The 19,985-nt window shown below is 48.7% G+C and overlaps 8 protein-coding genes across 8 annotated transcripts; 2 read left to right on the forward strand and 6 right to left on the reverse strand.

The window, feature by feature from the left end:
- Positions 1 to 2,892: 2,892 nt before the first annotated feature.
- Positions 2,893 to 3,327, reverse strand: N7473_011554 (multidrug transporter; the record flags this gene model as incomplete). Its single annotated transcript, XM_057157493.1, has 1 exon — positions 2,893 to 3,327. The coding sequence occupies one exon, from the start codon at positions 3,325 to 3,327 to the stop codon at positions 2,893 to 2,895; it is 435 nt and encodes a 144-aa protein (XP_057003343.1).
- Positions 3,328 to 6,164: 2,837 nt separating this feature from the next.
- N7473_011555 (uncharacterized protein) lies at positions 6,165 to 6,841 on the reverse strand (the record flags this gene model as incomplete). The annotated part of the gene is made up of 3 exons (XM_057157494.1): positions 6,165 to 6,258; positions 6,363 to 6,713; positions 6,741 to 6,841. 3 exons carry the CDS (start codon positions 6,839 to 6,841, stop codon positions 6,165 to 6,167), a joined length of 546 nt encoding a protein of 181 aa, XP_057003344.1.
- Positions 6,842 to 8,223: 1,382 nt separating this feature from the next.
- Positions 8,224 to 9,249, forward strand: N7473_011556 (uncharacterized protein; the record flags this gene model as incomplete). Its single annotated transcript, XM_057157495.1, has 1 exon — positions 8,224 to 9,249. One exon carries the CDS (start codon positions 8,224 to 8,226, stop codon positions 9,247 to 9,249), a length of 1,026 nt encoding a protein of 341 aa, XP_057003345.1.
- Positions 9,250 to 9,633: 384 nt separating this feature from the next.
- N7473_011557 (uncharacterized protein) lies at positions 9,634 to 10,965 on the reverse strand (the record flags this gene model as incomplete). Its single annotated transcript, XM_057157496.1, has 1 exon — positions 9,634 to 10,965. One exon carries the CDS (start codon positions 10,963 to 10,965, stop codon positions 9,634 to 9,636), a length of 1,332 nt encoding a protein of 443 aa, XP_057003346.1.
- Positions 10,966 to 11,444: 479 nt separating this feature from the next.
- N7473_011558 (FAD-dependent oxidoreductase) lies at positions 11,445 to 12,903 on the reverse strand (the record flags this gene model as incomplete). Its single annotated transcript, XM_057157497.1, has 5 exons — positions 11,445 to 11,625; positions 11,681 to 11,756; positions 11,829 to 12,128; positions 12,181 to 12,466; positions 12,532 to 12,903. The coding sequence occupies 5 exons, from the start codon at positions 12,901 to 12,903 to the stop codon at positions 11,445 to 11,447; spliced, it is 1,215 nt and encodes a 404-aa protein (XP_057003347.1).
- Positions 12,904 to 14,335: 1,432 nt separating this feature from the next.
- On the reverse strand, positions 14,336 to 15,762 carry N7473_011559 (uncharacterized protein; the record flags this gene model as incomplete). The annotated part of the gene is made up of 6 exons (XM_057157498.1): positions 14,336 to 14,638; positions 14,741 to 15,040; positions 15,111 to 15,302; positions 15,356 to 15,423; positions 15,477 to 15,513; positions 15,586 to 15,762. 6 exons carry the CDS (start codon positions 15,760 to 15,762, stop codon positions 14,336 to 14,338), a joined length of 1,077 nt encoding a protein of 358 aa, XP_057003348.1.
- A 1,039-nt stretch (positions 15,763 to 16,801) lies between these two features.
- N7473_011560 (putative MFS transporter) lies at positions 16,802 to 18,511 on the forward strand (the record flags this gene model as incomplete). The annotated part of the gene is made up of 4 exons (XM_057157499.1): positions 16,802 to 17,002; positions 17,096 to 17,204; positions 17,285 to 17,829; positions 17,885 to 18,511. The coding sequence occupies 4 exons, from the start codon at positions 16,802 to 16,804 to the stop codon at positions 18,509 to 18,511; spliced, it is 1,482 nt and encodes a 493-aa protein (XP_057003349.1).
- A 565-nt stretch (positions 18,512 to 19,076) lies between these two features.
- On the reverse strand, positions 19,077 to 19,628 carry N7473_011561 (uncharacterized protein; the record flags this gene model as incomplete). Its single annotated transcript, XM_057157500.1, has 1 exon — positions 19,077 to 19,628. One exon carries the CDS (start codon positions 19,626 to 19,628, stop codon positions 19,077 to 19,079), a length of 552 nt encoding a protein of 183 aa, XP_057003350.1.
- Between the last annotated feature and the right edge of the window lie 357 nt (positions 19,629 to 19,985).

Below are 19,985 nucleotides of genomic sequence, written 5' to 3' on the forward strand. Positions count from 1 at the left end.
CCCTGTTCTGTTCCCTTCTGCTTCTTCTTCTTCCTTTTTCCCTAGTCGTCTTCGTCTTCATGCTCTAGATAGACCAATTTGACTCAGTCTCCCTGTTCTTTTCTCGCTTCCTGTGCCAGCAGTGCCGTGGGCGCTGTCATATATACCTCGCTTGATCGGAGCATATTTTTTGGTGATATAAGTAAATAATCTTTTATAGGGTATTCTAGTTATGCTACACTGTTTCTAATACTAAGAGGTTATATGCTCCTAAAAATTAAAAAAAATTGCTTCTGGTTGTTGACATACCGTGACCTGAAAAAACGTACTTGTATGGTGTGCAGAGGTAATCGGGTTGACCGTGTGATCGGGTTGGCCGTGGATTACGTTAACAGAATCTGTTGTGTCCGTATCAATTCCCGGCCCAGTTACCTAGCCAATAAGTCACTCATGATGATTCGAGGCAAGGGTCACATGATTGTATTATAATACTTAGAAAAAGTAAAAGATTAGGTACGGGTGGGTACTGGATACAGTAGTACCAACACCTACAGTATGGTGTAGTTTGTACGGTTCCGTACACCGTGCACTGAGCAGTAATGTAGGTCAGTGAGGTCAGGTGATATTTTGGTTCGATCCCGTGATCTGGTGCCAGTGGGTATTCGCCACTGGCGAGTACCTGCATTGATCATCTGCGATTGCCACAGGGATTATAAATTCTAGTCGTCGCAGAACAAGAACTTAGGACAAATTGGAAAGGAAACCAAGGGCAAAAGGCCACAACCGCATATTCCCCGATTTCCCAGAACGTTCATTGTGTCACCTATTCCAACAATGAGTCAACATCACATTCTAGTACAACCGACAACTCAGCAAGTGGTCGCTAGGCCAGAAGATGATTGGACTGGGAAGTCTGATCCGAAGGAGAGGAAGAAGCTTCAAGATCGAATCAACCAACGGATCCTTCGTTAGTTTCTTCACCGTTCTCGCTGGCAAATGGCATTGGCTGACTGTTAACTTGGTGTTATTGGCTTGAAGGACAACGAAAGAGGGCTGGATACTGGCAGCGAGAGTGTGTCTTGCACACATCAAGAGTTTCGGCAAATGCAGAGATGGTTCCCTATGAGCCACCGGGCGAACAGAATGTTCCATGGCCTCAGTCTGGCTCCCATCTTGCCATCTGCTCTTGCAAACCGAAGTTCATGGATATCAGCTCTTTCACAGCTTGCAAACCTGACTCTGAACTGACTGAGAATTTCATTCGTCATTTTTCCACATGGGTCCATGGAGAATATCTCAGAGGCTCACCGCGCACAGAAACCCTGCTAAGCCTGGTCCAGTTTAACATAACACGCGCGCTGGTGACAAATGCGAAGACCCTCGGCCTCACAACGAGACGCATGTCTCGGCAAGCCCGATCTCGTTTTGCATCCACGGGCGTTGAAGCCACATTTATCGAATCTTTGCCCCCAAGTCTGCAGCCAACCATTTTTCAGCTCACCATTCCCCACCACCCGTGGATCGATCTCTTACCTGTACCCGAGCTCCGCAACAATCTTCTTCGCCGGAGCTCAGACTCATACGATGCAGCCCAACTTTGTCGCGATATGAGAGGGTTTCAGCAAGTGGCTCACGGAAGGGGAGGAGTCACCGTATGGGGACAGTCGTGGGACCCGCATGGCTGGGAAGTCTCTCCAGACTTTGCGCAGAAATGGCCGTGGGTCGTTCAAGGTTGCCAAAGTCTGCTTGAGTCGACAAATCATTGGTGAGGAACTCGGGGTGAACCTCCTTTGCATGTTTGGCATGACACAAGCCTTAGTCATGATCGCCCTTCAAGGATTCAGGAAGTAAACGAACAGGAGCAGTGACTGATTATGCGCTCCTGAATTAACTATGGCCAACTGTCATTTATATACGGACCTCGACTCCTTCAGATATGGGGATGATTAGGCTTTATTTAAACTAATAGGGAATAATCCTGCCGCCACTTTTAATTCTGTTATTATTATTTATCGGGGGGTATTAATTTGTGAAACTACGTGGAAAGCAGGTGCAACGTGCCTGGGTGCGCGAATCACTGGTGGTACAGGAACATAGACCGTAGAGTTTTCCAAAGGTTTTTCTTTGTTTCTGGGGGACTGGAGAAGAATCGTGGGAACTGACGACGTTTCCAACTGCTGCCACTCCTACTACTACATAATACAGCAGCCCTTCTATGTCATGTTCATTAATAAGTCATATTGGGCTAATATAGTGCAATCGAAATAATGCCCATTAAATTGAGGAATTTCTCTATCGAATCTCTTACTCCTTTACGCGCCCAGATCGTCAAAATAAGAAAGTAGTAAAGTAATTCGTCAAATTGATATACTTTCACCAGTGTCAGAGATCCTCAGTTCAGCGATGAAATCACCACCAAGTACAATTCAGCCAGTTCAAAGGCTGGATTACAAGCCAGTTCAGGACCCCAAGGGACGAGGCTCTCTATTTTAGCGCATACGACGGCATATCTAGCGATACACACATGCATGTACTCTATTGGTCCAGCAGCTTGAAATCTGCGATGACGGTATTGAAGGAAATAAGAAGTCTCTCGACCACAATACTGTCGCAAAGCTTTCATTAAGTCGCAGGACTATTTTTTAAGTACGTCTGCTAGCGCTCTGGCCTACCAATGTGAAACGGAAGATGACGTAGAAAGATGGTGCGAATGCGGTTATGCAAAATTGTAGAGGATAAGCAGCCGGCGCAATTGGCTAAGGACCAGGTTGGGAGAGAGGCTACTTTATCTAATGAAAGAAAAACAACAGACTTTGGCGCGGCCTATATTTATGCAATCGCAAATTTCGACCTCGCTCTCATTTTCGCGCCGAACGTCCAAAGGCCTAACATGCCGAAAAAAAAAATCACACTTCATCCGCCCAGTACACTAACACCTTTAGCGATACCAAGGTTGATGAAGAGTGGCCTTGCGAACAAGATACTCCGGCAAGCCAGGGCACTTCTCAGAAAATCATTCGCAGCAAAAATTGATGCAGCGTATTGAGGGTACGAGAGGGGCACGTAGACGAAGATACACTGCATGACAATGAAGACGCTGGTAGCGCAGATAGTGATACAGACGGTTGGCGCGATCCAATGGATGTCGGCGCGAGCGGTCCAGCCGAATATAAAAAGCCCAATGGTAGGGCCAAAGTAGGCATAGACGGCAGGCAACAGGCGAGGTTCCTGCGTGTGCAGGCCGTGCTCCTTGATGTCTGGAACGAGTATGAAATAAAGATACAGGCAGTAGATAGTAACACCAGTCAGGCAGGCAATAAGCACGCAAGTGAAGACGAAACCAATCATGCCCAGTGGAACCCATAGTAGACTGGATAAACTAGCGGGAACACCTCAAAGAACCTGTAATAAATCCCGTAAACCAGAGCCATATCTATATTCACGAATGCAATGGCTGGATCCTTTACAGTGATCTCCAACGGCTTTATGATGGCATCTAGAAGGACAGCTGACGGCCGAAAGTTTTTTTTGGTCAATTTCAGACTTTGCCAGAAGTCGCTTGTCCCCCGTTACGTTCCGGAGACGATGGGCGCGGCGTAGGAGGATGTTGGGGTGGGAGGTTTCAGGAAGGAGCATGAACATGGCAAGGAAGATGGGGCCCCTGCCCGGAGGATTTCCCGCAATGACTAGCGCCATCCCTTGGAGGTGACCGCAAATCCAGAGAGAAGGGGCCCAATAGCCGGTCCACAGGAAGCTGCTGAGACTTTTTACGGGCTAAGAATAGGTGGTACTCACAGTGCGTAACATGTGGAGAAGCGAGTATATATCCTGCATCGTGGCCGCCCAATTGCCAGGCAAGGGCTCCCAAAGAATCCTTGAAAAAACCGCAGAAGCAAAAAGCCAGCAAAGTTATCAACAAGCGCAGTGGGAAGGGATAGAATGGTTAATAACGCCATTGTTGTAGCGTAAACTGGAGATCTCCCAATTACTGGAATCTCCGATAATGGAGACCAGAGGAGAGGGCTAATACCGTAACCCAGAACGTAGAGGGATAGAGGGAGTGATGCGGCTGTGGGTCCGACGTTGAAATTTTCTATAACACCCTGTTCGCTCGAAGTGTAGATGGCAGAGCCGGTCTATACAACAAAGGTGTATAAACAAATTATTAACGACACCAAAAAGCGCTTTCTGTTGGACAACTTCTGAGGATTTGCTTCATTATCGTAGGTATACCAGTCCACGAGAATGGAACAATCCGAGGACTTCCGTGGAATGATTGATGTTGTCTGCGTCCGTTCAAGAGCAAGTTCCGCTTCGATTTCCAATCGCTCTTCAGAGTAGGGCGCAGTTTCTAGACGGCTCTTTGGGCGGCTGAGATGCAGGTCTTCTAGATCATGATCGCGCAAACGTTGCTGGACTATATTCTGCTCGGATACAAGGCTCCCTGGGGATGCAATTGTTCGTTCACAACTCGTTCGGTTCGGTAATTGTGTCCGTTTATTTGTGGCCGTCGTGGTAGTGATAGCACCTTGCCGAAGTTTTGGCAAGCTGAGAGCAGCATCGGATATCGCTAGGTATTTAAAACCAGTCAATTCCTCAGGATATGGAAGAATAGTGTTGCGACTGAGGAATCGTATCAGTTTACCCAATGGGGCTCCTCTCAAAATAACCGTCATAGCTGACAGACCTTGTCGCGAACTTTCCAAATATGGCGGGTGAAGAAATATGGCAGTTGAAGATTTCGAAAGGTGTTGCGTAGGGGAGACACATTTGAGGGAGGGAATCCGATAGCCCGAGCTTAGATTATCTCGAGAAGATATAGCAGTCTAACGGATAAGTAAATCATTACAATAGAGTGAAATCCATTGTGGGCAGCCCATATGTGCGCAAGCCTCAAACCACGAGGTATAACGAATTATAGATCAATTATGCAGAAGCTTGTCATACAACAGTGGGATTAAGTTCAACAAACTCAATCGGAACCATTTAACTTATTGACTCATATGATTAGTAAAGCTGAAATTCAACCTTTGGCGGTCGCTCGCCTGATTTATAAAAAAAGTTCTTGCGTGAGCCAGGGACAAGAAAAGAGCCCAATTACTCAACCATGGTCCTCGACTTCTCGGATTCCGCTCTATGGATTGCAACCTTCATTACCGCGATACAGGCCCCACAAAGACTGACAGGCTCCACCGAGCTTAAAGTCACTGGCCAATAATAATATAGAACGTAAAGCCGGCTTTCCAGATCGCATTTCTAGACTGTGATGTGTATCTTACATTACAGTAAGAAGACATCACTGGATATACGTGTAATGGTAATTGATTAGAGGGTTTATCATAGAAAAAAAGCCCGACGAGGAAGGGAGACCATGCGTGGACCCTGAAATGCATGGAAAAAAAATCTAGACAAGATGGTCATTCATGGTGGTTTTTAATTACAATGTGTCTCTGCACCACTATTGGTGAGGTCATGTGACCCGTTGACAGGACCCCCCAGATAATTCAGCTTGGAGTTTCTCTCCCCGTCTCTTTCAGTCTACAAGGCCAGCATACAAAACAGTCTTCGATAATCAGGGCATGTGCGACGGGTAAGAAACAGTCACCCACGTGCTGAATGACTGCCCAAGACTGAGGGGAATCGAAGGGAATTAAGAAGTGAATCTGGGGTTGGTACGCTGGTCTGTGGGATTAATGGTTATCTTGGTCCTCCCATCACGTAAAGGAACGGCATCTTTGGTAGCTCGATCCGAATACTGCTAAGCTCTGTGGCTACGAAATTCATCGAGAAACCAGCGCTTCTCCGGCTGTGCATAAATCTAGAGGGGGGATATGTCGCAATGCGATAGCAAGTCTCGCTCCATTCGCTCTTTAAATCGATCGATCGCTTCGCACTTTTCTGGGGCTTGTATGGTCATGTAGGTATTTCTTTTTTTTTAATGGTTGGAGAAAGATATATGGCGTGTAAGACAGGTGATCTCTAGCCTGACCAGACTGAACAATATATTGCTGTGCGAATGATCCGCGGTATATACCCAAAGCTTGAAACTGCATTGACATATTGCTTGTAGACGCTGATCGCTGTTCGTATAGAAATACCAACGTAGATCCAGAGGATATAGCGTGAGTATCCGTCAATTGCAGCATATATCTCAATGCCATATCTTGAGAGCTTCATATAGCCATCTATATGCCAAACATAGTTTGGACCAGGTGAATGATACCCCTAGCGCTGCCGCTGAAGATCAAGCGTTCTGCGGCGAAGAGCATCTGGGCGTTCCTAGCGATAGATTGAGAAGAGCCGATCGCTGAGATTTAATCAGCATATACTAGAATAATACACTCAAAATCATAACGAAGGTGAGAGAAAAGATATTCACTTACCGAGGGAGGAGATGGCCCATTTGACGGATATGGGTATGGAGAAGGCCTCTACTGTACCCTTCGATCTTTCCATTATGAATCTCCTGCCTGATCGCTAATTGCATATGTGCTTCTTGTATCCTAAGGGCCTCAGGATTATCCGTACGACGAGGAAGACGAAGCTGTTGTCGTCGCTTTTTTTGGAGTATCATGGGCGATTTGGAACCCCTCGTTATGTAGACTTCGTAGTATCTCTGCATCAGAGAGATTATCGCGAACAAGTGACTGAATACGCTGGCATAAGGCCTCACTGTCGACCGTCTTTGGGGATAGACGGTGTAGACCCCATTCTGTAGGCGCCGTGCGAGGGTCCTGCAGGAGAGATTGGTTGAATATCACTGGGTAAGCTCGTGACAGATAGTATCGACAGTCTTTTGCTGATGGAAAAGAGCAGTAATCACATCCTTAAAAGGATTTAAATCAAGCTGAGGGCGTACCATCTTTACTGGGTAAATCAAAAATCAGAAAGTGATATAGTATTGATAGTAATGGAATAGGGATGATTGATTAAAATACCCACGATACCCACGACTCCACAGATCCTCCTCCGCTCCCGCTCGGCCAAGCCTCGAAAGTCACAGTGTGACGACCCTCGAAAATGCCGCTTTAGTATGCATAACACTAGTAAATGACGCTGCAGAAGAGATTGCCAGCGTGTCTGTGACGAGCCTGCAGTAAGCCATACTGAATGATGGTCGGTGTGGCTTAGGGAGATTAGGGTGCATCAGGGATTCGGGGACTAACAAGAGAGAAATATTCGATAAGCAGGGCGGCCAGGGCAGCAACGGAAGAGGTGAACCGACTTGATTGATAAATAGCGTTATGGCAGGGTCAACCCAAAAGTCCGCCGTACCCACCCCTTCCGACCGCTACTATCAAGGGAGAACGCGTTTGTCCGTAGCTGATGATTCGATCCCTTTGACCTCGAGGGTTTGCAGGGTTTGTCGTCTTCTTTGGCCCTGTATTAAGCAGGCCGGGGATTTCCTGCCAGGTCCAGGCCTTTTCGTTCCCTTTGTGCTTTAGGCCTTTATAGGCCTTCCTCCTTTCCTGTCTTCTTCTTCTTCTTCTTCTTCTTCTTCTTCTTCTTCTTCTTCTTCTTCTTCTTCTTCTTCTCTTAGTCGTCTTCGTCATCCTGTTCTAGATAGACCAATTGACTCAGACTCCCTCTTCTCTCTTCGCTTCCTGTGCCAGCAGTGCCGTGGGCACTGTCAGTAGCACAAGCTATGCCTAGTGGGGATAAGAGTGTAAGACAAGCACTAAGGGTGCTCACCTACGAAAGATAGACGGTGGCCTACCAGCGCGGTACACGAGAAAGCTCTATGGGAATCTACCCAGCAATAGACATTGACATCTCCTACGGGACTAGTAAAATTTAGTCCCACTTCCACGGGACCAAGTCCCTTAGTTCGCCTATGGGAGTCCCGCCAAGCTTATATTTTTGCATAATTTTCCCGAATAGGATGGATTGTTATAATATACCTCAACATGAGGTTATTCACACATTGGTGCCTGAGGCCCGGGACTGTGTCCAAACACGCATTCCAGACACACGGGCTATCTAACTTGTTCGATCATCACCAACCACCGATACTAGCACCACGATGCTAGCACCATACGTTAAGTTTATTTCATTATCATTGGAGTTGTGAGGAGATGCTAGTCTTAGTTTAAGTTTATGCCTTTTTGTCAAGCACGTGCCGAATACGAGGTGGGAAGCCGATCCAGCCACGGTCAATCAGCATGCTATTCTCTCCCCTTACCTTCTATATACCTCTAAAAGCCAGTCTCGTGCTAAAAGAATACTTTGGTCATCATCTTGATAATGTCACCAGCCTTACCTTTCAGCAAGGAGACCTTCACCTCCACACATGATCTCGACCCCGCATCTCGTCTCTTACCAGCCTCCTCCCAAACATCACAACATCTTCTCATTCGTCCCGCAGATGACATTCCAAACTTTTTGAAAAAGGATCTATGTATAGACAGGCTCAATCATATTCACCAATACCTATGGCTGGCAGGCCGACCGATGCCTCCTAAGCCCCTGAATTATCAACTCGCTACATCCCGTCAGATCGTCGCCGACCAGAGAATTGACATGCACTTAGTCTGGGAAAGTTCTCAACGGTTGCATGTTAAGCCTCTTCCACGATATCTTTTGGATGTTGATTTCTGGGTCGAACATTTGATGACCTGCGAAGGACCGTGTTGTGGAAACGACCAGGGCAATCATGTCGCCAGTGACCCAACCACGAAATGTACCAAGGACATTTACAAGTGTGCACATGGGCTTCTGTACTCTTATGTCTCTCTGGTTCGCTTTGAGTGTGATCTGGCTATTGCCCATGATCATCACCTCCTTCCAAAGGATATCACCTGGGAGAAATGGCTTCGGTTAACACACGAACTGCTAGATTCCGGAGCCACAAACCTAGCCAACATCAATCCCCGGTATCTCTATGGCGAACTGAGGTTGTCAGAGCTCAACTTCATCTACTCCTTCATCTACAGAAGTCCTCTAAGAGCCTATCAGCTCACCTATCAGACATCCGGGGAGCTATTCCTCGATTACCTCGGCCCGCTAACTGCGGCAACCATCTATATTGCGCTAGTCTTGACAGCGATGCAGGTTGGATTAGCAACTAGTCACCTGGGTGCGAATGAATCTTTTCAAAATGCATCATGGGGGTTTACCATTTTTGCAATACTAGGACCCTTGATTATGGTTCTGCTGGCAGGTGTCATTGGCATGTTTCAATCCTGCACGAATCTTCTTGTCACTAAGAGGCTAGCCCAAAGGCAGTTTGCGCTATATGAGAAGCAGAGAATCCAGAACCAAGTGCCTTGAAAATGCTACCACTGAGAGACCGCGATTGAGATAAAGACTGCTCTGTGAGGCATGACACTGTTAGCAATTCTTCAATGGGCGCATGAATCGTTTGTATATCCGCAGGCGTTTTCTTTCAAATTACACTTCACCCTATGTATGTTTGTCTACAGTTGTAAATCCGGAAATAATCAAGAAGATATCTCATTCTGACAGCTGTCTCTTGACTGCCGTCTTCTGACTACTATCTGCTGACTGCCATCTAAATGAGACTCCTCCACATTTCCTTTCAGAATCTGACAATATTCACACAAGTAAGGCCTTTCTTTTTCGATCCTACATTATGAAAAGCCATCTGCTCACGAATCACTCAGTCCTCAAGACAAGCCACAAAAACGGCAGTGACTACAGACTGGGCTCCCCCGGATACATACTATCCAGAGGCGAGACTCCCTCTCGAGAGACGTCGATGTGAATCCGCTGATTCTCATCAATGGGAATGACGATGCTCGACACGTGCGAGCTCTCGGCTCGGTTATGGACATCCTGAGGGTTGATGGTAGCACCGCGCATGAACATGCTCACCGAGCTTCCAGGATATCCAGTGCTGTGGTGGGCAGGGTGCCACGGAGCCATGGCCGTCTGGTCCACAGGGCTGGGTTGGGGCCAGTATGGTGTGGCAGCCATCTGGGAACCGGAGGTGGGTTGAGCCATCCATGCCATTTCGCCTCCGAGGGATCCAGTGCCATAGTTCAGAGTGCGTCCGGGGAATCCTTGGACTGGTTGAGCAGCCTCGCTGGGCTGTTGAAGTGACTGCGTATGGTCACTGGCGGAAACATCCATTCCAAACGCGCGTTGAAGGGTTCGTTTCAGGGTCGGAGTTGACACGGGTTGCTGATTATTAACCAAAGTCGAGAATGGGACGTTTGGAGTCGTGAATGGTGAGACAATGGATTTCGGAGTCTCCTCTGGATTGCCGGGCTTGGTTGGGCTAGGTGTGGCATAAGGAGGAGGGTCGTTGAGGCCTGAAATGCACGCAATCTGGGTGTCGTGCAGCAGCTTCTGGATCAGGTCGACGGTTCGGGAGGCGAGCAGGAAGCGCTCCTGGGAATACTCGAGGCTGTTGGCGTCACATCGAGTTGTAATCAGGTATTGGTTCTCCATCTCCCAATCCCTGATACTTTCCAGACGCTTCATGAATTCCTCTCGGCCCTGGACATCGTCGACACCATGGCGCTTGAAGGTCGGGACGGGGTATTGACCTTGTTCCAGGCGGTTGGCCTGAATCTGGCGCAGGACACGGCGGTATGGTTCAGCACGCATGATGTTGTAAGAAGGCCAATTCCAGTCCTCGTTGAGGTGGTGCTTCTTTGCCAGGTACTTGAAGGCAGCGCGCTCGAAGGCCTCGCCCTTCAGGTCCCTGAATTCGACGAACAGATCGGTGTTCCTGTTCTGGCGGCAGTTGCGCGCACTGAAGATGACTCCTGGACAGATATCGCGCATCGGCTCGCCAAGGTAGTTGATCTCGCGGGATTCCCATTTGGGATTTCCCAGCTCGTCGAAGGTGAAGAAAACCAGGCGGCGGTGGCGAAGGATGACCTTACTGGTTGCACGAGAGGGGGCAAGCTCAGAGTCAGGAACGTAAGTTCCTACGGGAATGCCATATTCGGTGTATTTGGCGATCTCAGAGGTGAAGACTTCCTCGGCCACGTCCTCGATGGAGAGTCGAGTCGTCATGGTGGAGGTTGATGAGGACAGCGGGGTGTTCATGAGACAAATTTATGTCGAGGTGAAGAGTAGGAAGATGGGAGGTGAGAAGAGGATGGGAGAATGGAAGACACGTCAACAATCGCGAAAGCAACAGAAGCCTCATGAAGAAGGAGGGGGGCGACGACTAAGCACGACTAAGCGGCGGTGGAGGCTGCCTGTTGCGGCTGGTGAAGCTTTTCGAACCCAGCCGCGTTGGATCAGGCTATTGCGGCTCGTGCAGGTTCTCCAACACACCAGCTGCACTGGGAGGATGGCTCTGGCATGGCTCTTCTTCGTCCAGGATCATTGTGGAGCACAGTAGAAATGGACTTCTGGGATGATATTCTGGTATACTTTTCTAATGGTGAATGAATCAGCTTGTATGGATGTGGCTAATGTCGAGATCAAGATGTATACGGAATGCTACAACATGAACGTAAGCCGAATGTCCGAACCCTTTGTTGCAATTATTCTTTCTCCTTTTTCAGCACTCTTGCTGCAACAAGTGGACTTCCTGCCAGAATCTTTGAAAAGTCATGGGCATCTAGGCATGCCTGGCGAGAATTAAGGAAGCTAGGCTCAACGCGAGTGAAGATATCTTCTTTGTATGCGGCAAGGGATCTTGACAGTGCATCGGAGTTGAAGGATCTGTTAGCCTTGTTAGAACATAGCACCTCGTTTCCTGTCTTTTACAAACTCTTACTCGGGGTTCTTCAAATCCACATGCTTGATCAGATCCTGAACGTCAACAATAGCATTGTTGGCACCTTCACCACGGACTAGGTATATTTACCCACTGGTCAGCATCACCTTTGCTCTCGAAAAGAGTTTGTTTGCTTTGCCAAACTTACACATGGTCATGGTATGCGCGGAATCCCCCATCAGTACTGCACGAGGGTGATCATGAGTGTGACTGGGAGTGAACATCCAGTCTTCGATACGGATAGAGCGTGCTTCCGCGTCCTCTGGAAGCTTTTGGACCAGGGATCGGAATGGTTCAGCCCAGTTATCAGTCAGTTGCTTCATAAGGGCAATGCGTTCGGCATTCTCCTTTGGCACAGCGATGCCCTTTGAATCGGCCCACGAGACGATGATCTGAGCATGATACCGGTCCTTGCTGCTTTCATCAAAGTTGTTGGGAGTATCCAGGACTGTAACTTTGTCAGAACTCCGATCGTGGAACCTCTCTTCACGAAAACATACAACTAAAGAAAAGAAACACATTCGTATCAGGATGCGACCCTTGGAAGATGTAGGGGTCGATGGACTGCGCTCCACCCATATCCTCTGCAGTGTACAGAGGTGACGCTCCCAGAAGCTGTACCGGGAGTGAATTCATCTGGCATCCATCTGGATACAAGATCTGGCGGGCGCGCGATCGAGCTCCGTCAGACGCGACCAACAGGCGGCCGGTATAGGATGAGCCATCCTCGAAATGAGCAGTGATATTGTCGGCAGTTGATTCAATGTTCTTCAATTTCTTATCCCACTGTGGCGATGTTAGTATTTGACCTCGTTACACATATATCACATCATCATAGAGTGGAACCGTACTCGAACGTCAATTCCAGAGGTGAGCAGCTCTCGCAGCCGTCCCCGATTCACACGAATGCGCTCCTCTGCAGGTACACTAAACAGCGACTCTCCAGATTTAAGGTTGAAAAACTGAAAGCTCCCCACGTCCCCGCGTGCAGAGGCCTCCTTATTCACAAAAGTATCCGGGAAACGCTCCACCACCTGTGGCGGGAGAAGCGCGCGCAGGGCAGGCAGTGCCCAATGCAGAGTAAGTCCCCATCCGCCCGTGCGAGCATCAAGGGCGGAGTCGCTCTCGAAGATCTCAAACCGCACTTCTTGACTCTGGAGGTACTGAGCCAAAACAAGTCCGCTGATCCCAGCGCCAACGATCAGAACTGGGGTGTCAGACATGGCGGGCAGTGTGCGACAAGGAGAAGCTTGGGACAGGGACTCGGGATCGCTTGTGGCTTTTTCAGTGGGCTTGTCAGGTAGTATAACCTCGTATCCTGCGACCGAAACCCGGGCGAATCAACGTGAGGCAGGTCTTCTGGAATGTTGTATCTTCAACCCCCTTGTTCTTCTGCAGTCTGTAGCGGGTAATATTGACCAGGATACTCCGTACTCGTTTTCCCAATATCCCGAACACTCTAGAGCATGTCTCGGAAAAATAAATACGTGGCGCCTGAAGGATTCACTAAATGATTGCAAAATACTTCGTTACGGTGTCATCATCTTATTGTCACTTGTGCAAAAAAGCTTCAGCATCGGAGGGTAGCGTAGTTAAGCTTGCGTAGGACTTTGGTTCAGAGGATTCGAAATTTCGGATGCACTTAGCGAGTTCAGAAGGAACTCTGGCGCCTAATCACACATAGAAATACACCATCCACCAAGAAGTCAGCTTAGCCAGCCCAGGCGTTAGTCATATTCAACGGTATTACTGGGCAGAATTAGGCGTAAACTAGTGCAGATTATGTCTCAATCAGGGACCACAGGCTAGGCTCGGCCAAAATTAGTGTGCCGACGCGGTTAATGCAAGCTTCTTGCCAACCCACAAAGGAGATCTTTCCAAAGACCAATACAATTCCAAATTCTATCCTGATCATAATTCGTCTAGCATCTATTACCAAGGCTTCTCAAATTGAGTTCTGACAATAGAAACGATTCTCGTCGCAAACTAGAACAGCCCCTCCTAACCATCAACCCGCGGACTCCGCCGCCCTGAAACCCACCCGGCCCGAAGCAACTAAGATCGACTCCATCCTTCCGACGGCGCCAACCCAATTTCCAGCTCGTCCAGTCACCCTGCATCGCATATCAATGGCGCTGCTGGAGGATCTCCCGGACCCACCCGAATGGGTACGCTCACCGGAGCTGCACACCCGAACGAGAGTTTGGCGTGGCGCGATATCCTTGTCTAGCGTCGTGAAGGATCGTACATTATGTATGCATTGGGATTTCGGGAATCCGACAGAGTTTTGTGAGGGAATAATAATCCCTGCACGGAGAAATTCCCTTGGATTTGCTGGTTGCCGAGCATTTCCCGCTTTGCGTTATTCTATGTTCACGACGGAAAAGTGGAGGAGAAAGGGTGTCTCCTCCGAAGGTTTGGTTGTGAAATACGGAGTATACTTCGAAGATATGCTTCCTGCACCCCTATTACCACTCGCTCTTGGATAAATGCCACGCCGATGCGATCGAGAGCGCTGGGAGACTGGAACGAACGCCGCGGGATAGATCGAAGGAAACAATGAATGAAACGCTGCCAAAATTAACCCAATATTATGCACAATTTTTGATATCCTGTCCTGTATATTGACAACCGACTATACACACATACGCACGCTCACCGTAACCTGGGAGTCTTCTCCGGCTCATTCTCTAATGATACTGAATACTCGACCGTCATTTCAATCCCACCATGCGATGGCTCACGGCTCGACAGAATCAGTTCCTCGCTCGGGGATCGCCGTGGCACGGGCGGCCCAGATGCATTCGACTGCAGATGCGAGCGCGGATCCTTGGACCAATTCTCCATGGCATAGCTTCTTCCTTGGGTATCGTAGTACTTCGGGCCGCTGGTCGATCGGAAGTCGCGAACAAAGCCTCGAAGAAGAGGGGCAAGATAGGGAACACAGGTCACGATGTTCTAAGAAATTTGTGTCAGTCAAGGATTGGCCCCGATTAGGTTTGGCAGGTTTGCTTTTTTTTGCATGTGCTGGTGGTGCTTGGGGATCGTCTGGAAACTTACCCCGATATTGAATTCAATAGTTCCCCAGAGAACCAGCATCGTAGAATTTCCATCGCCAAAGGCTACCCGGTGGATCTGGGTGAGCCGGAGAATGGAACAAATCGTCGTGAACAGGCCGAGCAGGAATAGACACACGACACCTGCCTTTTGGGCGGGTTTGATGCTCAGGTGAAGGAGTAGCGGGATTGGAAGGAATATGATCACGACATCGCAGACGATCGTGAAAATGGCGAGACCGTAAAATGTAGGGCCAACGGGGAGACAATGGCCATGCACTGAGAAATCCCATGCACGTCTGACCTATTTGATTCAAATGGAATGTTAGTATCAAGCATCATTGATGCGTAGGTGTAGATGTCGCGTCTCATACCGGCGTGCAGTTGAAGATCAGAACCAGAGCACCTGCTATGTGGCCAAGTGTACACAGCACGATAACCGCCCATATCAGTATCCGATACATGTTCATCGAGGTGCCTGAGATGAGGCGCAGGTAACTGAGGCAAAGGGAGGCCTTGAATCCGGCGATACCGAGCTGGTAAAATGGTCGACCTGCATAGTTGAGCTGGGTTCATTAGTTCGTGTCTGGCATACGAGCAATAGATCATGTCTTCTTACTTTGGTATAGGTAGCAAGGTCAGGCTTCGGCCGCAGTAACACCGGTAATCCGAGTCCATATCGACTTTCTGATGGTAGAGTTAGAACGATGTATCACAAGAAATGCCCGAACAATACTCACGACCAATGCATAATGAACTGTAGATTATACTGAAAATCTGACCCGCAGTTACCGTTAGTCACTGCTGCCACACACTGTATAGTCGTCGTCTGATCCAGAATTCACCTACCATGCTAACGACCATCACATAGTCTGCAGACCCCAGTCGACTAGCCTGTGCCCGCACGTACAAACGCAGACAGACTGTGATAATCATCAAGATTGTCAGACTTATGCAGACGCCGAGAATCACTGGGTACTGCGACGCCGCCTCGACCTCAGGCGAGGCATTATACACCCAACCCATTGTCGCGGGGAGATGTCAAGAGCGACGTTCGTCAAGGTGACAGGGAAGGATTAGAACATTGAAAGCAGAACCAGGATTCCACGTGGAAAACACCCCGGCTGCATTAATATTCTGCGTGGTTGATCTGGTGAAGTAAGTATAATTTGACCATGTTCTAAAGTAAGACAGAGTGGATATGAGAAGTACGTTTGAGGAAAAGTCTGTCGCCTTGACGGTGATTCTTTCTTCCTAGGTTAAGGAGATAATTCGTTTTCGGGAATATGGCTCATCCACTGGGCCCGTCTATCTGGTTCTCCGGATGAATGGAAATAAGCCAATTAACCACTGTAAGCGATAGAGAGGCACTTGGAAAGTTCTACTAGTTCCTTTTCCCCCTTGCCGTAGGCAGGATTCGTCTCTGCAATCTCTGGCTGGCCACTCATCCTTTCGATCAGTTATCTCGCGGCAATCCCCGGTTCTGGAATATGCCCGGCCAGCTCCTGATACGCGAGATGAACCCAGTTTTGTTCTGGCGAGTGGCCGCGACGAATCGGGACATGGGGTCGAGATGCAGCGAACTAAGGACGACTCCTGCATCTATCGCATCGCTAAAACCCTATTCCTGACTACTCCCCCACTCTGGCAAGACTTAACCGAGCGATGTGACTCCAGCCACGGAAGGATTCCATCTGGGCCTTTCTTATCTGTCAGCGGAGCTCATTAATATACATGTAGTAGTTAGTATGTTCCTGCTGTACTTCCGTGGTGAATCTTGGCTGGCTGGTTGGCTGAGTGGGTTATGTTTCAAAATTGGTTGTTGCACGTTAAATGCACGTTGCAGCCAAGCTATTTCCACTCCGCCCCCAAATCTGTCTCCGTGTCTCCTTCTCTCTTCGCTTTAGTGCTATTTTATTTATTTATTTTCTTGAGACTTTAACTTTGTTGTCTCATTCCAGTTTCTAGTCTTGTTGACTTTGGTTTTCTGTGCCTTTTGTTCTGCTTTCCCCCCCCTTCTTTCCTTTGTTCTTTCGCGACTAGAGCTTATTATTATTCTGTGGTGATGGGCGAGAAACAGACCGAAGCCGTGACCCATATGGGGGACGCCGATCGACATGATGATGCTGTGGTGTATCTCGAGGGCCATAGTGATGTGCGCCCCAACGTGGATCTGGTGGCTCTGCGCCGCAAGATCGATCGGCGGTTGTTGCCCTACATGTTCTGCTGCTATGTGCTGCAGTTCCTGGATAAGGTCATGCTGAATGTACGTGTTTTGCGGCTCCTCCGGCTCTGAACCAATGATCTTGTTTTGATTGAAGAGAATTTGCTGACATGGGACCCTTGCTCGTTTCTATAGTATGCCGCGGTGATGGGAATCAAGAAGGACCTTAAGCTGGTCGGCAACGAGTTCTCCAACACTGCGACATGGTTCTTCATCGCGTACCTGATCGCCGAGGTCCCTAATGGTTCGTATCACCCCCTTCTCTAGCAAGGAAAAGATGTTTCTACAACCGCGGTGATTGCCAGAAACTGACCCAGCTTATAGTCTACTGTCTCCAGAAAGTCCCCGCAGCTAAATGGCTGGGAGGAAACGTCTTCCTCTGGGGTGTCGCTGCGGCTGCCTCTGCTGGCGCTAGCGACTACCGCAGTTTGCTGGTCGCCCGAGTCTTCCTCGGTATCTTTGAGGCCACCATTGGTCCATCCTTGATGCTGCTGAGCAGTCAGTATTATACACGCAGTGAACAGGCTCCTCGATTTACCTTCTGGTACATGGGTCTGGGTGTTGCACAGATCTTGGGTGGTATCATCTCGTTCGCCTTCCAGCACGTTCACCATGCGTCTCTGGAGGGATGGCGTATCATGTTCCTCGTTCTGGGACTGATCACTGCCGTGGTGGGCACCTTGACCTTCTTCTTCATTCCCGACACCCCCATCAAGGCTAAGTGGCTATCGGAGGACGAGAAGGTCGCTCTCCTGCAGCACGTCAGCGAGAACCAGACTGGCGTGTGGAGCACCACCCTGAATCTGAAGCAAATCTTGGACGCTGTTTGCGATGTCCAGCTCTGGCTCTTGACCTTAACAACTATTCTGGTTCGCACCCTCTTCTCCATCAAATTGAACGGCACTAGAGCTAATCTCTCCACAGATCTCTGTATCGAGTGGTGTCGTGACTACCTACTCCGCAACCTTGATCTCCGGCTTCGGTTTCTCGGGTCCTATTTCCGCCCTCCTTAACACCCCCGCCGGTATTGTGAGCATCTTCTTTACTCTCCTCGTCGGCTTCGGTATCCGCAAGACTTCGCACCGCTGGGCCTGGAATGTTCTCTGCACAATTCCCGGTATCATCGGTGGAGGTCTGCTCTCTTTCCTGCCAAAGAACAACAAGGCTGGTGTGCTGATTGGCATTTATCTGGTCAACGCGATCGTCGCCACGCTTCCCATCCTTTACCAGTGGACCATGGCAAACACTGCAGGCCACACTAAACGTGCCTTCGCCAGTGCCCTCGTCGCCGGCTCCTTTTCCATTGGCAATATCATCGGCCCCCAGACCTTCCAGGCGCGTGATGCTCCGCAGTACAGACCTGCTAAGATTGCGGTTCTCGCAACTCAAGCTGCCGCGGCTGTGCTTTCGGTTGTGCTCTTCTTATATTATAAGTGGGAGAACCGTCGCAGGGATCAGGTCAAGGGTCCCGTTAATGAGGCTATGGTAGATGAGACCAAGTGGGCTGGTCTCACGGATCGCGAGAATCCTTCCTTCCGTTATGCGTACTAAACGGCTGTTGTGGGAAATAGATTGCTGGTTTTGGTTGTGTGTATTGATATGTACGACAAGTGAGGTACTCAATTACTAATTATGTATGGTTTATGTTATCACAGTAGCTTGAATGAATGCACCAAAAGTACATACTTAAAGAAGTCCTCTGCCATTATAAGATTCAACAGTAAGTCAATAGGGGATTGAAAAGTCGGATCTATAAGTCCCAAATTCTCGGAGCTATGCTATGCGGGCCACCATAACAGGTCTCTTGGGGATGACCGCTTTCCCTGGGCTTTGTTTGCAAAGTTACTGTAAATAGTTCGTGGCCTAGCTATATCGAATCAAATTAACTTCAGCCCTTCACAGCTACAATACGAATTAGACATTTTAACGAATCAAATGTCTCGGTTCCGGCGTAGAAAACAGTTTCTGAGAATGTAGACAGTTCATTTCAACACAATTCAAATGGCCTAGAGAACCCAAATGACTTCCCCTAGGGAACCATAACTACCAGGTTCCTCCTATCTCAGCAATAGTTCATAGATTCTCCACTTCCCTCACAGCAAAAACATAGCCTTGGCTAGTTTGGACGGAATACGTAACCCGCAATACCCTCTTTGGAGTACCCCAAGTTTGTAGCAGCGTTATCTCTCTCCGCCTCGGATATAGTGTAGAAATGATCGGTAATTGACGGGTTGTAGAGACGGTACAGTGGGACTGTAAATGCGCAAGGCTCTGGGTAGATGTAGCCCGTGATGCCTTCATCCGAATATCCCAAATTCTGAATTGCATTCTCTCGCTCTGGTTCCGATGTGGTGTAGAAATGATCGGTAATTGACGGATTGTACATCCTATAGAATGGGACGGTGTCCCATTGCTGAGTAGAATGGATTTGACATGCTATGCCTTCAGCTGAGTACCCGAGGGTGTTGACAGCGTTGTTCCACTCATTGAGATCGGGAGTGTAGAAATGGTCCTGAATAGATGGGTTATAGGCACGCCGCCAGGGGACAATGCTTAAGGGTAGGTTGAGAGAGGACGTTGCTGCTCTCGCATTGAGCGCATCGGAGATTGGAATAGCAGCAGCCATGACAGCAACCGCAAGGACAAAAAGGTGCGCGTATCTGAACATATCTGTTCGGTGGTTGTATGAATAATCTTGTTGGGAAGAGAATGTCTGTGATTTCCTGGTTGCTCGAGAGGTTGAATGAGTGATCCTTAAATAGTTTCGCGAGCTCGTTGTCCTTGTCGTCTCCAACTCAAAGTTGGAACTCCAGTGGCCTGGCCTGATTGTGGCTGCCTGTATATGTGAATAAGCTGCGTTAGCGTCGCTCGTATACACCTACTGTGCAGCGATACAAATAGAATCAAAGAGGATTTGACACTCGAACAAACAAACGGGTTGTGATACTCTTGTGACAGAGTTGCATGACGCCGGACTTGACCGATACCAGGGAGGCCATTTCCGCCGAATAGAAGTTATATCCCC

The sequence above is a fragment of the Penicillium subrubescens genome (genome assembly GCF_028828155.1).
Source record: "Penicillium subrubescens strain IBT 31985 chromosome Unknown utg000010l_segment0_segment0, whole genome shotgun sequence".
NCBI lineage: Eukaryota > Fungi > Ascomycota > Eurotiomycetes > Eurotiales > Aspergillaceae > Penicillium > Penicillium subrubescens.